The following is a 15,961-nucleotide window of genomic DNA, read 5'->3' on the forward strand; positions in this document are numbered from 1 at the left end:
GCCAATAAACGGCGCCCTGTCGCCCCCGTGTTACTGGGTAGAACAAAACAAAAACAAACAGAGCGAGAGGGGCCAGAGACGCTCGGAGGCAGCGGCAGACGCTGAGGTGCGGGGTCGGGGCCGGCTGACCAGAGACCTGGGCGAGCAACGGCGGCGACGGCGGCGGCGGCCTGAGGGGTCAGTAGCGGCGGCCCGGCTCGCGCGGTCGGGAGGACTGCGCCCTCTCCCACAGCCCCTATCTTCAGAGGCAGCCGCTCGTTGAGGGGGGAGGGGGCCGGGGGGTTGTGGAGGCGGCGGCCGAGTCTGGGTCAGGCTGGCGGGGCCGGCGTCCGCCGCCTCCTTGGAGTTCGGCAGGCCCAGCCGCGTCCGCCCCAACGCCCTGGGCTGCGGAGAACCGGCCCCGGTGTCCTCCTTCTGCCCCCGGCCGGGAGCGTGGCGCCGCGGGCCCGCCCCCTCTTGGACCCCCTCCAGGCTTAGCGGGGCGCGCGAGGCTCTCGCCGTCGAGGGGCTCCTCGCCCCCTAGAAGGCCGACTTTTCATTTTCCTCTGGGGGTGGGCGTCGGGAGGCGGGTTTCTGGCCCGACTGAAATCCTGTGAGGAAGGTTTGCGCCCTCCCCGCCCTCCTGGTCTCCTTGGTGGCCGGCTCTGAAGATGCGGCCGGGCGTTCCCAGACCCGGCCCACCGGAGCCCGGGCCCGGCCGCCCGCCCGCGTCCAGCACCACGCGGGGGTCGGCCTGGCCTGGGGTCTGCAGGAGCCCGGGCCTGCGCGGCGGGGAAGCGGGCCGGGCCGCAGCGGGAGGGGCTGCTGGGAGGCGGCCACGTGCCTGCCGCCCCGGCCCTGCGAGAACTTCGCGGCGCCTCAGGTTGGGTATAGGGTCGCTTGTTTAGTTTAAATGAAATCTCCCGGAGAAAACAAAGGCAGGGAGGGAGCCCCCTTTCTGTGTAACGTGTGCTCTGTCTGCTGCGTTTGTCTATTTGATGCTGCGGTGTATGCGGGGAGGCTTTTTTGGTTTGTTTGCTTTACAAGAGCTTTAGAACTGCCTTCGGAAGTCAAAATCGCCGGTCTCCCCTGGCCCTAGTGAGAACTGACTGCGTAGCCAGCAGTTGTGAGATACTGACAGAGGAGTAAAATGACTAAAAATGCACCTTTCTCGGGGTAGGGGGGAATGTCACCGCCTGTTTTTCCCTGCATTTTCACTGTTAAATTAGACTTTTGGCATTCTTGCTAACGTAAGGCTTTTTAGGAACTCACCACTCACTTTTTAAAGGATCACTACAGATATGTTGTAAATTTACTTATTGGTATTTATGCCTTTGAGCTTTCCTGGCGGCTCAGTGGTGAAGAATCCGCCTGCCAGTGCAGGAGATGCTGGTTCGATTCCTGGCTCCGGAAGATCCCTTGGAGAAGGAAATGGCAATCCACTCCAGTATTCTTGCCTGGGAAATCCTGTGGACAGAGGAGCCTGGAAGTCTACAGTTCATGGGGTTGCAAGAGTTGGACACAACTTAGCTACTAAACTGCCACCACCATTTGTGCTCTTAACTTCCCTTTTTTATAGGTTTATTAAACTCCTTAATATCTTAGCAGGCGTCTTTGAATTTTATTTTGATTGGTTTTTCTGTTGTAATAATGAGAAAGGAAAAGTAGTTGCTAAAAGTGTAAAAATAAATGACATTTTGCTTTTTTCCCTCATTTTTGCATCATTGTGGTTGAGTGCTTTTAGCTGATTTTAAGTGGCTAGTTAGCAGTGACTGTAGCCCTGGAGTGAATACAAGTACTTTTCTAGTTAACATATGGCCTAAACTTCAAAAAACAGTCAAAGTGGTTTATGAGGTATATTTCAGGAAATAGGTTTTTTTAGGGGAGGTAGGATGGGAAAGTGAGGGTCTTTTGGGGAATGTCTTGGAAATTGATGCTTCTGCCTGTATGTTTCTGTGAAACACAATGGATAAATGAAAACTGTTTAATTTCAGCCTTTAATTTTGTCTGACTTACAGCTTTATTGAAAATTTTCTAGTTTTGTGTGAAGAATGTGGAGTTAGATTTTTTTTTTTTTTTTGCTTTACATTTTTCTTAAGTTTGTGGCAAAAATCTTATGGATTGTTAAGTAACTGGAAGCTCATTACTTTGAAGACAGTAAAAACATGGGACTTATCTTTATCCTTCTGTAAATTCTAAAACATCTGTGTTGTTATCAAGTGTCCCTGAGTTCTTGAATGTGTTAATCATTGCCAGAAGACCCAGACAGGGCTTTTTGTTGTTGTATAGTTATTTAATAAAAACAAACTTGATAAACTATAGTCATTACCTGATAATGTTCTTTGTCCAACTGAGTGTCTTTTGTGTAATAATTTAGATATTATTTTTAGTGTTAGAAAAGCAGTATTTAAAATTTTGATATGACAGCAGAAGTCTGTGTTCTAATAAGCTTCTCTCTGGTAACTCTAAAGAAGAATTTTCCTGTGGGTTATTAAAATCTTGTATTGAGCTTGTGCACACAGAACTGGATTTAGAAGGTCAGGGTTCTAATCCTGGTTCTTCCAATGAGCACTTTCTCTGATTCTGTTTAGTTATGTGAACAGTGGAGTTCCTACCTCAAGATTGTTCTGAGTTGTACATGAAATAACACATGTAAAATTGTTTTTGAATTATAAGGGGCTTTTTAAACATCAGTTATACTTTATTAGCTAAGTTCTGTGGAAAGTGTCCTCTTGAAGATTATGCGTGTATCAAGATTGAAGAAGATTTTAAAAATGTAACTCGTTAAAAAATCTCACACGCGTATCATGTGACATTTTCTCTTTCCAAAACATGTGATTCATCTAAAAAATGAAATAGGTTTGGGATTTTCAGCTATGGAGGACACTAATGTTTAGGTTTACGAACTCTTATTGTTCATTTATCTTTACGTATTTCTAAGGTTCATTTTTTCCCCCTTAAATCTGAAGTTGGTAGGAGTTATGATACTGAAAGATATTTATGTACAATCCATATTTTTGTTTCTTCTGAATAGAGAGTGATTTCACCATTTTCTTAACTTCTGAAACAATATGGTAGCATCTCGGTAGCCTAAGGATTATGCCACATTAAGAAACTTAAAATTTTAGCATAAGGTATGTGTTCATTTTTGTTTCACAAAATAATACCTTTTTCTGAAGGAAAGGGCTGTACAACTTACAAGATGTTAAAATGGTGTATGTTAAGAAATGTAAAAGTCAGTTTTTCCTTTGAGTGGCAGGAGGCATATAATTTTTCTAAAATGACAACAGGTTATGTTACATGAAAACTAAATGCTTTTTTGTAATTTATTAGTCATTCTTTTTAATTTGTGCATTTTATATCTTTTAAAAAGTCACTAGACTTCCCTAGTGACCCAGATGGTAAAGAGTCTGCCTGCAATGCGGGAGACCTGGTTTGATCCGTGGGTCAGGAAGCTCCCCTGGAGAAGGAAACGGCAACCCACTCTGGTATCCTTGCCTGGAAAATCCCATGGACAGAGGAGCCTGGTGGGCCCCAATCTATGGGGTCGTAAAGAGTTGGACACAACTGAGTGACTAACACACATATCTTTAAAAAAGGGCACACTGCTGGTGAAATCATTATAAATGACCTGAATGACATATCTAACTTACGCTACTTCTAAACAGATACTTAAGTACTCTAAATCACTATTTAAAAAATATTTCCAGAGAGATTATAAAATTGTATTTGGTTGCACCTTCTGGTGATAATTTTCATGAGAATGTATTTTGATAGTCTTTTTTCAAACAGTGGATTTTTATTGCTAAGTTAATTGTCTAAATAAAAGGTAGCTGATTTCATCAACTAGGGCCTTCCAGCATTAGTAATATTCAAACCATTTTGAAATCAAGATCTAAAATATTGAGGTGCTAATGTCATTGTACTTACTCTTTTCTTAAATAGGTAAGATTTTTAAAATGAATGAGTTTTTCAGATTATAAAAATAATGCTCTCATAGAAAATACTAATTTAAAAAATTTCTTTGTAGCAGTAATTATAGGTGCTTCGGTGATGAAATGGCAGATTTATCTGCTTTCAGATATGTTTTAGTGTGAAAAATAAGATAATTCTGTCTTTTTTTTTTTTAACCAAAACTGTGTTATTTGCATTTTAAAGTATTAGTTCTTACAGTTAATTGGCAACAAACTATTCAATATCTAGATGTAGCAGATTAATTATGAGGCCTGGTATTTTTAAAAAATTTGGAATGTGTATCTACTTTAACTTGAAATAAGCATGTTTAGCAAATATATCTTTTAATTCCAAGTTACAGGGGTGCTTTGCCACATCAGAAATATGGACTTTTTTTTTAATCTTTTTGGACACAGGTAAACTTATCAAGAAGATTGAAACCAAATGTTAATTAGGGGAAGTAAAGTGAACTCTTAAAAAAAAATGGAATTATGTGGTGATTTTTTTTTTAAACGGTCTGAGTAAGTAAATTAAATGGACCTTAATTATGTGAGTTTGGAAGACGTTGAAGTTTTTCTTTTTTTTTTCTTTTTAAAGAAATACATCCCAAAGGAAGAGTTCCATTTGGTAATTTAATCAGTGCAAGTGAAATTAAAGAACAATGGATGTAGAAAATGAGCAGATACTGAATGTAAACCCTACAGGTAAGTAATTATCTTGAATCTTGACTACTGTGAGCAAGTTTTAGGCCATTCCAAATTTTATGAAAACATCTTTACTTTAAAAACCATCTTAACTCATGCTATAAGAAATCAGGTCATATTATTTTAAAAATCAGGTTGGTGATTCTTACTTTTATGAAATTCATTGTATGTATTTTTCTGTGTGTCCTTTCACATTTCATACATTTATTCTTCAGTATTTATAATAAACTCTATGGTGTGGATGGGAGCAGAATAGTGAACCTGATCATTACTATTTTCATATGTGCTAGTTAGTGGTTTCTATACTATAAACTATTCTTGGTATCATTGCTATCTTTCCTAACTAATAATTTATTATAAATTAACTGTATTTTCCTCAATTTCCCATGATGCTTCAGTAGTACATTATTGTAAAAATGATTTTGTAGAATAGATATCCAAAATAACTTTAGATCACTTAAAATGTGTATATACCTTTCAGGATAATCTTTGTAGAGAGCTGATTAGGATTATGAAATATTCTCAGTAGCAAGAACTTTTCATGTTGGTACGTTTTAGGTAATTCTTTGCTTTATGATTAATACTGAAAAAATCTCCATGGAATTGAATGTTTAGCATATTTCATTTTTTAATATTATAGCTTCGTTTTTCAATGATTTTGATTCACTGTTCTGTCCAGTTATATAGTGATCTGAATTCACACTTTGAAGTTGAAGCTTCTTTCCTATTTTAAGTGTGCTAGAAAATTATTGTTGAAAAAAATTACTACAATAATTAATGATTATTTTGGTGCTGCTATATATAATGTCTCTATGAATACTTGTTTTTTAGCATTATAAATGGGTCTTATGTCCCTGCTTCATTGAGGCGGGAATAGTAATGATAAAATTTAAGAATATATTTCACAGATGGATAATTGTTTCTTCTCTGTATTGTCTAGTATGATAGCCAATAGCTACATACGACTACTCAGCTCTTAAACTGGGACGTGTCTGAATTCAGATGTATTGTAGGTGTAAAACTTTTTCTATTGGTTACATGTTGAAATGATAAAATGGATCTATTACATTAAATAAAATATATTAAAATAAATTTCAGTTGTTCCTTTTTAGTTTTTAATAGGAATATTAGGAAACTTAAAATTACATCTTTGACTTGCATTATTTATTAGATAGCACAGCTCTTTTATACTGTTTTCTAATTGTAACAAGGTCTATTTCTGACTTTGTTCTTGATGTCTCTGCTCAGTACTTCTTAAATACTTCACTACTTGGATGTGCCTTAGACAGGCTTTTGCATTCAATTTAACCTGTAACAGTCCATGTTAGACTAGTGTATTAATTCCAGCTTCTACTTTTACCAGCTATGTTACTTTGGGGAAGTAGGTTATGTGCTTTGACCTTCAGTTTATTCATATGTAAAGCTGGAATTGTAAATAACCCACTTTAAAGGTTTGTTACTGGGATTAAGTGAGATACTGTGCATGTGTGTCATGCCCATAGCATGTATTATGCATATCACAAATGAAAATGTGCTTATATTGTTAAATATAATAACATAATTCAGTGGACTAGTAATTGAAAGTGTGATTGTCTGGTACTGTGGTGTAATGTATGTTGGGTTGGTTATTGAGATGTTAGAGAATTCAGAAAGAAGAATTTAGTACACAGTAGAAAATGACTTTGAAGTCACCACATTCTGTACTCAAGGTTTTTTTTATCTTTTAAACTTCGGTTTTCTTAAAGTCAGATCAATAGTGGTTCAGTTCAGTCGTTCAGTCGTGTCTGACTCTTTTGTGACCCCATTTCTAAAACCAGCTTGAACATCTGAAAGTTCACGGTTCACATATTGCTGAAGCCTGGCTGGGAGAATTTTGAGCATTACTTTACTAGCATGTGAGATGAGTACAATTGTGTGATAGTTGGAGCATTCTTTGGCATTGCCTTTTTTTGCGATTGGAATGAAAACTGACCTTTTCCAGTCCTGTGGCCACTGCTGAGTTTTCCAAATTTGCTGGCGTATTGAGTGCAGCACTTTCACAACATCATCTTTTAGGATTTGAAATAGCTCAACTGGAATTCCATCACCTCCACTAGCTTTGTTTGTAGTGATACTTCCTAAGGCCCACTTGACTTCACATTCCAGGATGTCTGGCTCTAGGTAAGTGATCACACCATCGTGATTATCTGGGTCGTGAAGATCTTTTTTGTACAGTTCTTCTGTGTATTCTTGCCACCTCTTCTTAATATCCTCTGCTTCTGTTAGGTCCCTACCATTTCTGCCCTATATTGAGCCCATCTTTGCATAAAATGTTCCCTTGGTATCTCTGATTTTCTTGATGAGATCTCTAGTCTTTCCCATTCTGTTGTTTTCCTCTATTTCTTTGCATTGATTGCTGAGGAAGGCTTTCTTATCTCTCCTTGCTATTCTTTGGAACTCTGCATTCAAATGGGTATATCTTTCCTTTTCTCCTTTGCTTTTTGCTTCTCTTCTTTTCAAAGCTATTTGTAAGGCCTCTTCAGACAGCCATTTTGCTTTTTTGCATTTCTTTTTCTTGGTTATAGAACCCCAAAACTTAGGTAGTGAAGTGAAGTCTCTCAGTCGTGTCTGACTCTTTGCGACCCCGTGGACTGTAGCCTACCAGGCTCCTCCCTCCATGGGATTCTCCAGGCAAGAGTACTGGAGTGGGTTACCATTTCCTTCTCCAGGGGATCTTCCCGACCCAGGGATCGAACCCTGGTCTCCCGCATTGGAGGCAGACGCTTTAACCTCTGAGCCACCAGGGAATAGGTAAGTATATAGCAAAATATAAAAGAGCAATTGATGTAAAAATGGGTTAAAATTATAATACCTAATATATAAATATACCTAGATATATCTACTGCTCAAGATACATAAATGTATATTTGAAAGGATGTTAAAATAGTTGAAGAAACTCAAGTGTAGGAAATATGATTAAATTGAATACTTTAGTACTCTGAGGGACATTTTAATGCATTGTTATACTTCTAAGAGAGGCCTTTATCTTCTGGTTGAGTTTGGTGGCTCACCTTGATTGTTGAATAATGAAAGCAATATGTTAGAGATAGGTGTTTAATGTTTGCTTCGGTCATCCATTCTTATGTGAAACACCATCTAGCTTGTCTAATCTATGATCTTTCCTTCTTCCTCTTATTCTTTTTTCTTCTTTGTATTCCCTCATTCCCTGTTTCTTTAGCTGTCACCACTTTGTTGCACTCTAGCTTTATATTTTCTATAGTTAACAGTCATCTAAGATTCAATGTGAGTTTGAATCTTATCCGCAGTCCTTCTTAAGTTTGTAACTTTTCTATGAAACATCTTTCTGGAAAATGAGGATAAACAGTTTCATTGTAGAACTTTGTTTGAATTATAGACCATGTAGGTAAAGTACTTGTGACCTGCTATGTAGTAGGTACAATACTGATGGTAATGATAGAAGAAGTATACAACTACTATGGCTACTGCTACTTTTACTACTAACAGTCTTAGTAGTTTAGGTCTGGTGGTTATGATGATGTCCCAAAGTGACCCTCCTAGCACTGGCTTCCTTTCCTAGTCTAAACTTTTGAAATACTGTTTATTTTTTTAATTCTCTTTGAAAGCCCTTTATTTTGTCTTTAAAAGGGTTAACCTTTTTATTTATCTCGGAGTTATTACCCTTGCCCTTTTCAGTTAGTTCGTGACTGAATACAGCAACATTTTCTTAGCTGGTCTCTTGACACTTTCTATTTTTTATAAGATATTCAGTATTCCTCTGCAAACAAATTATGCCATATCTACCTATGATATCAAATCTGAGCTCTGACCATTTGAATGTGGGAGTGGTCAGCAGCTATTCCAGTGATTGGGACAGGATCAAAAAGGACCTAACATTACAAGGTAATGAGTTTACACTTTATTTCGACCCAATAGGAATACCTTCAAAGGATTATCAGTGGAAGAAGATCAGTCTCCATGCAGTTTGGAGAATGGTTTGAGGATTCAGGGCAGGAGACTATTTATGAGACTGCTCAAGTGGTTTGGTGCTTCTTAATGTTTTTGTTTTGTGATTACTACAGGATTTGTGCCTGTTATACTTTTTTTCAAGAATTGTAAAGATTTTAACACACCTATGGTTCTTTATAGGATGATTTAAAAAATCCTTAGTTTCTGCCTTAAACATTTGAAAGACCGTGCATATAGATTTGACACATCTTAGTTACACTTCGGAATTTCTTAAGACATTTAAGCAAGCTTCAGGAGTTGGTGATGGACAGGGAGGCCTGGCGTGCTGCAGTCCATGGGGTCGCAAAGAGTTGGATGCAACTGAAGACATTTGAAGGGCTTTCCAGGTGGCACTAGTGGTAAAGAACCTGCCTGTCAATACAGGAGACAATGCAGGAAGACATAAGAGACACAGGTTCAATCCTTGGCTTGAGAAGATCTCCTGTGGTAACCCCCTCCAGTATTCTTGCCTGGAGAATCCCATGGACAGAGGAGTCTGGCAGGCTACAGTCCCTAGGGTCACAAAGAGTTGGACATGACTGAGGCAACCTAGCAAGACCTTTGAAAAGGGATTCAGCTCTGAGTTGAGTTAGCCATAATGAGCAAAACTCAGGCCCAGGGGTAACTAATTCACTAGCTTTCTGAGCCTTGAAAAGTTTTCAGAGTAAAGCCAGTTGTTTCCATGTCATTTGATCCCCACTGACATTAGAGTAGATAGCATGAAGGATACTCTGCTAGGTGCTGCAGTTACAAAAATATACAGTATAGACATGGTTCCTCTTTTGAGCCTTATGACTTATTTGGAAAAGCACGACTGGTATATAAAAATAAAGTGATTTCGTGAGGTGGTAAATGTGCAGTATGTGAGTGTTACTGTGCCTAAAATTGTTAGAAAAGTTTTCATGGAGGAAGTAAGACCTAAAGTATGTCCTAAAGGACTTTGGTAACTGGAAAAAGCAGAGAGGATGACATTTTAAACAGAAGACCATTGGGAACTGTGGATGCATTGCTGTCTTTCAGAGAATAATGTGCAAATTTTATATAGGCTAGAAGATATTCAGAGAGTGGTAAGTAAATGTGAGTCAGATTTGGAGAAATGAATTAGAATTTTGAGATAATGGCTTTGAAAGCAGTGATGAATCAGCAGTTTGGCTCAGTAATCACAAATGATCACTTATTTGCCAAATGCCTTTCAACCTCTTTGGATTAGTAGCATTTTCTAAGTGTCCATAATTAATCATGAGATGTTTGGCAATTTATTTAAATACTCTTATCCTTAGTTTCCTTGTCTGTATAAATGATGCAATAAATAGCTCTCTAACTTATGGGTAAGTGACAAAATGCCCAGCCTAGAGCTTGGTAAATAATAGGCATTCTGTAAAAGTTTATCTCCCTTCTCTCAAGAGCCTTAGTCTTTTGTTTCTATCTCCAGCTGCTTGACTGTCTTAACTCATACAAGTTTCAAAGGTTTTATGTTTGTGTTTATATTAACACAGGTTTTATGATATAAACACATGAGATAACACACTTTCTGTAAACATTGTTCATTAACATTCAATGCCTTAGTTTACTTTCCATGATACTGTGAAGAAAATCCTGGTTCAGTTCAGTTCAGCTCAGTCAGTCAGTTGTGTCCAACTCTTTGCAGCCCCATGGACTGTAGCACGCCAGGCTTCCCTTTCCATCAACAACTCCCGGAGTTTAGTCTAACTCATGTCCATCAAGTCGGTGGTGCCATCTAACCATCTCGTCCTCTGTTGTCCCCTTCTCCTGCCTTCAGTCTTTCCCAGCATCAGGGTCTTTTCCAGTGAGTAGGCTCTTCTCATCAGGTGGCTAGAGTATTGGAGCTTCAGCTTCAGCATCTAGTCCTTCCAATGAATATTCAGGACCGATTTCCTTTAGGATTGACTGGTTTGACCTGCTTGCAGTCCAAGGGCTCTCAAGAGTCTTCTCCAGTACCATAGTTCAAAAGCATCAATTCTTCGGCGCTCAGCTTTCTTTATGGTCAGACTCTCACATCCATACATGACCACTGGAAAAGGCATATGTTTGACTAGAAGACCTTTGTCAGCAGTGTCTCTGCTTTTTAATACACTGTCTTGGTTTGTCAAGAAGCTTTTCTTCGAAGGAGCAAGCATCTTTTATGGCTGTAGTCAGTGTCCACAGTGATTTTGGAGCCCAAGAAAATAAAGTCTGTCACTGTTTCCATTGTTTCCCCATGTATTTGCCATGAAGTGATGAGACTGGATGCCATGAAATTATTTTTTTGAATGTTGAGTTTTAAGCCAGCTCTTTAGTTCCTCTTGATTTTTGCCATAAGGGTGGCATCATCTGCATATCTGAGGTTATTGATAATTTCTCCCTGCAGTCTTGATTCCAGCTTGTGCCTGGCATTTTGCATGATGTTAAATAAGCAGGGTGACAATATACACTCTTGATGTACTCCTCCAGTTTTGAGCCAGTCCATTTTACATGTCCGGTTCTAACTGTTGGTTAGTTGTCATTTATTAGATTGAGCCTATGAAATTGGCAATATGTGACTGCTACATATAAAAATGATAATTTCATATGATTCAACCTAATCTAACATGACTATAGCTGGTATAGCAATAGACAATTAAAATGCTTACTTAGATTTCCTTTTTTCCTTCATTTTATTTTTAAGACCCAGATAATTTAAGTGACTCTCTCTTTTCTGGTGATGAAGAAAATGCTGGGACTGAGGAAATAAAGAATGAGATAAATGGAAATTGGATTTCGGCGTCTTCCATTAATGAAGCTAGGATTAATGCCAGGGCAAAAAGGCGGCTGCGGAAAAACTCATCCCGGGACTCCGGCAGAGGCGATTCCGTCAGTGATAATGGAAGTGAAGGCCTTAGATGTGGAGTATCTGCACCAACCAGTCCAAAGGGAAGGTTGCTGGATAGGCGATCCAGATCTGGGAAAGGACGGGGATTACCAAAGAAAGGTTGGTATATATCTTACACAAAGAAATAAAAGGAAGAGATGCTTTCTGATTCTTGTACTGCAATTTCTTGTTCTAAGAATGAGAGGAATTTAAACAATGATAATATAAGGCTTTATGGTTTGTATGTATTTTTACATAGTAATAATCCAAGAATTACCCCACTCTTTAAATTGAGCCTTTTTGCTTGTTTGTTTAGGTTTAGCTCTCTTAAGCAGAACTTGGTCTCATATTTCCAGCAAAATATACACCAGTGCTTTTCACAGTTATGACTTGTGCACGTATTCTCTAATTCTGCTTGAAAGAAGTAGGGTCAGAAATTCATCATACCTATTATCTAATGAATCTAATTAATTATGTCTTGTTAAGAATACATGATAAATACAATTTGACTGGTAATATCAGGGTCAGAATTTTAATAATTTTGTAGATCTGGTTCTAAGTTCTTTTTAGTTCTATTTATTTTGGGTACTGATGTATCTCCAGGGCCTGGAGTAGTGACTCGCAAGGTAGGTACTTACATAATTGTTGAATTGAGGGGTCTTGTTAGCCTCTGTGGTAGAATTTTGATGCAGTTTGGAGATTTCACTTGCATCTAAATGGTGGAAGCATCAAATTATGGCCTAGGATTCTTGTAAAGTTTTTGTGCCGTGTCAAAAATTGTTGTTGAATGACTCTGCAACCATTGCCTGGATCAGAATGAAACCTAACTACCAGATTTAGTTTTGCTCTGGTGGTAAGAATTATACTCAATGTGTAAATAACGCCCCCCTTCCCCATGGGTGATAAAGTTCTTTTAAAATATTGCAATATATTGAGCCTTATAAAAACATTTCAATACATTTATTTAGTAAAGCAACTTTGAAAGTTGGAATTGTTCAACTTCTGCTGATCTATTTGTTGGTAGAAAAATAGAAATGATTAGTTTGGTTAATGCTTAAATAGAAATCAGTTATTTGTAATATATTTCTGACTGTAAAGTATTTGTTTCTGGTGGGTTTAGAGGGTTGCAGTCGGACACGACTGAGCACACACACGTGAATATCTAAAGAGAATTTGACTTTAAAACAGTTAATGGTGGTCACCATACTTTGTTGAATAATTTCTCTGTTGTTGAGTTTTCTATGTCATCCCTTAACTGAATCAGCGTATTTCTTTTTGTTGTTCCCAAGAAATGTCAGAATTTAGAGCCCAGTTGTTATCAGCTGCCTTGAGGTTACCGCTACAGCTATTTTTGTTTGTTTGTTTGTTTTTTACTTTTATTTTAAAGCATCTGCCTTTTTAGTTTTAACTTTGTGAGCTGTTTCAACTTGGTTTTTTGGAACTAGGTTATAAATATATCTAATCATTACTGAAAAAGCAATAATCTGAATAAAAAGTTTACCGTATAATTCTCAACTGGCAAAAAAAAACCCTGGCATAAAAATTAAAATACAGTTTTTTAACTGCTCCTTAATTAACACCTGAACGTCTAGAACTATTTCAGATTTCAATTAAAATTTATGAACTGTGGACATTATGCTGTTTCCTTTCTCAATTCTAAACTTTTCAGGTGGTGCTGGAGGCAAAGGTGTCTGGGGCACACCTGGACAGGTGTATGATGTGGAGGAGGTAGATGTGAGAGACCCCAACTATGACGATGACCAGGTATAAGGCTGATACTTCTTGTGATATGTATTTAAAAGACTTACAGACTTTTTTGACCTCATGTTTGTAACATACTCATATATTGGTCAAATCATGTATTCTATATTTGTACTATTCATATACATATAATTTTATTTATATGTGTGATTATCTGCATGATTATATAATATGTATATGAGTGTGTATATATGTGTGTACACATTACACCCATTCGTATATATATCTAAATCGTATGTATATTCAGTACTTTCAGACTATTAGGTTAATTTTGGATTAGAAAACCAAGTTAACTGAGTAATGTATGTGTAATTTTCACTTGGTTTTTTAATTTAATATTTGGATATGGAAATATTTCTAAGAGAACATGAAAAAAATGTTTTTTTTTTCTTTTTTTGAAAAAAATGTTTTAAAACCAGTAGGATTCAAGTACTATAAAATGTTTGCTAAATATTCTAATTTTAATGTATAAACTTGAAGGTATTTGTTGTTAGATGAAGCCAGTCACATGTTGCAGGCAAACACTTCAGGACTGTTTTTTGCAGAGGACAGGGTTAGAAGATTATTGGACTTCTTATTTGTTTTGAAATTTCAGTTGAATAGTGCTTTTTCTTAGAGATTTTCTGGACTCATGAAGGCTTTTATTTTGTAGTACTAATCATAAAGTCTTTGGTTCCTGCTGTTTTTTTTTTAAATGACACTTTAATGAAAATACTGGATATAATAGAAAGCCATCATAAAGTTTTTTGGTCACTGAAGTATTATTGGTTTTTTGGGAGAGAGAAAAAATAAACAAGCTATGGGGGATCAGGAGCAAGTCATATATTTGCTGTGGTTAGTGGTTTTGATCTATATTTTGATTTATTATATTCAGATTTTATAAAAGAACAGTGACATAGATTTCTGTTTTTATATTATGTAAGTGATCAAAGCATGTAGCATGTTTTTTTCTTGTTCCAAATAGGTATTACTAAGCAGTTGGAGTACAAAACTATGAAACAATTTCAATTTATCTGAATATTGTGTTCTTTAATTTATAACACTCTGCCTCTTCCCTTGCCAGGAGAACTGTGTTTATGAAACTGTAGTTTTGCCTTTGGATGAAATGGCATTTGAAAAGACTCTGACACCAATTATACAGGAATATTTTGAGCATGGAGATACTAATGAAGTTGCGGTAGGTTTAAAGTTGCAAGTGTAACTTGTTTAATATGGGAGAACACACACTGTTAAAGCAAAACATCATATCCAGGAGGATTTTGGATCACTGGAAAAGACTAAGCATTTTTTAATATGTAAATGAAGTTTTAACTAAGAAATGGAATAAAATTTTATTTACCATTCTTAACCTGTTTGCAATCTGATGAGGACTATGTGCCATTTCCTTCTCTGAAAAATAGCACAACACAATATTTTAATAATTGTTGTAATTATAACATTTCCATAATTGATAGTATTTAAAATATAATTTTAACAATTTCAAGGCGTTTATGGACCTAAAACCTCAGGGATCTCAGTTAAAAATACTTCAGTTCCACTTTCTTTGATATTCATTTCAATACTTAGGACTAGAATAAAATTTATCCTTGTACTCTGTCCAAAAAGTAAATGTAAACAAATGTAAACAAAGATTTAGAAAAGAATGCATACAAAAATCAAGAGAACAAATGTGTTTTTGAAGCATAATTTGCATGAGGACATTTGCCCTATTTTGAATTGTTCATAAAGTAAATCTAGAAGGGTAAAATAAAATTGTTGCTCTCGTTTAGTAGTTTAGTGTTATTGACAAAGTAATAAAATTGTATCTCTGTAGAAGACTTATGATTTAGATTCTTTTAATTCAGACTGGGCTTTCTTGGTTTGTCTCATAATATGAGGTTTGATAGCTTTGCATTTTTGTAGTATTTGAATATAAAACAAATATTTGATCAGTGGATACCATGTGGAGTTATTTATAATGGTGATTCCTGCCCTTTTGAAGCTCAGTCAAGTGAAGGAAATGATACATGCACAGATTATTAGAATGTTATAGAGGAAAAGTTTACCAAAGTCCCATGAGGGTAGGGACTTGAAATCTTGTTACCTACGTAGCATGGGACCAGCAGTATACTCAGTTTATTAACTGAGTAGTACTGTGAGGTGAGTGTTATGGAAGCATAAGATGGAGGGTGATAGATTATCTGGAACCATCTGAGGATAGTTAGGCATTTGCCAGGCTAAGATGGTCGAAGCAGGTTTTCCGGGAAGGAGTAGTCCTGGAAGGAGTTTTCCAGGAAGGAGTGTCATGTTTAAAGTCAATGAATTGTTCAGGTGCAGCCCAGGAAGATGAAATGGAGTGGGGAGAGACTATTAACGAGGACACCAGTTAGGTCACTCAGAGTAAGTATCAGTAACTAACTGGTTACTCTGAGTAACCTAACTGGTATCCTTGTTATTAGTCATCACTGTATGTAACTGAGTTACAACGTAGCTTCTTTGGTCATACTGCCTATATTCTGCTTCATATTTGGTCACTCTTCTGGGAATCTTCAGCAAATACTTCCATTTTTCTGTGCTTGGGATAGGGTGAATATGATAATACCTCCTCAAAAGAGTTGGTTTTTTGAATTAAGTAATAAAAACTTATTCCCCCAAATATGACTGCTTCTCTGATTATTTCGAAACAAGGAGAGAGGATACATGGATAAAGTTTTGATTTTTTTTCCAAAAT

General features: G+C 37.2%; 1 protein-coding gene across 3 annotated transcripts in view; it reads left to right on the top strand.

Annotated features, from left to right (window-relative positions):
* Nucleotides 1-74: 74 nt before the first annotated feature.
* PDCD4 (programmed cell death 4) overlaps nt 75-15,961 on the top strand; it is a 26,614-nt gene continuing 10,727 nt past the window's right edge. The window contains exons 1-5 of one of the 3 annotated variants that reach the window (XM_086378988.1): nt 75-177; nt 4,531-7,427; nt 11,308-11,610; nt 13,160-13,254; nt 14,315-14,428. In XM_086378988.1, coding sequence (XP_086235114.1) covers nt 14,357-14,428 — 72 coding nt within the window. In that variant the 5' untranslated portion in view covers nt 75-177; nt 4,531-7,427; nt 11,308-11,610; nt 13,160-13,254; nt 14,315-14,356. Of the gene's footprint in view, nt 178-2,046; nt 3,114-4,530; nt 7,428-11,307; nt 11,611-13,159; nt 13,255-14,314; nt 14,429-15,961 lie in introns of those variants that run through there. The other 2 variants (XM_086378986.1, XM_086378987.1) reach the window with 2 other exon arrangements.

The sequence above is a fragment of the Bos grunniens genome, chromosome 26 (assembly GCF_055505025.1).
Source record: "Bos grunniens cultivar Pamir isolate PY7600 chromosome 26, Bosgru_T2T1.0, whole genome shotgun sequence".
Classification (NCBI taxonomy): domain Eukaryota; kingdom Metazoa; phylum Chordata; class Mammalia; order Artiodactyla; family Bovidae; genus Bos; species Bos grunniens.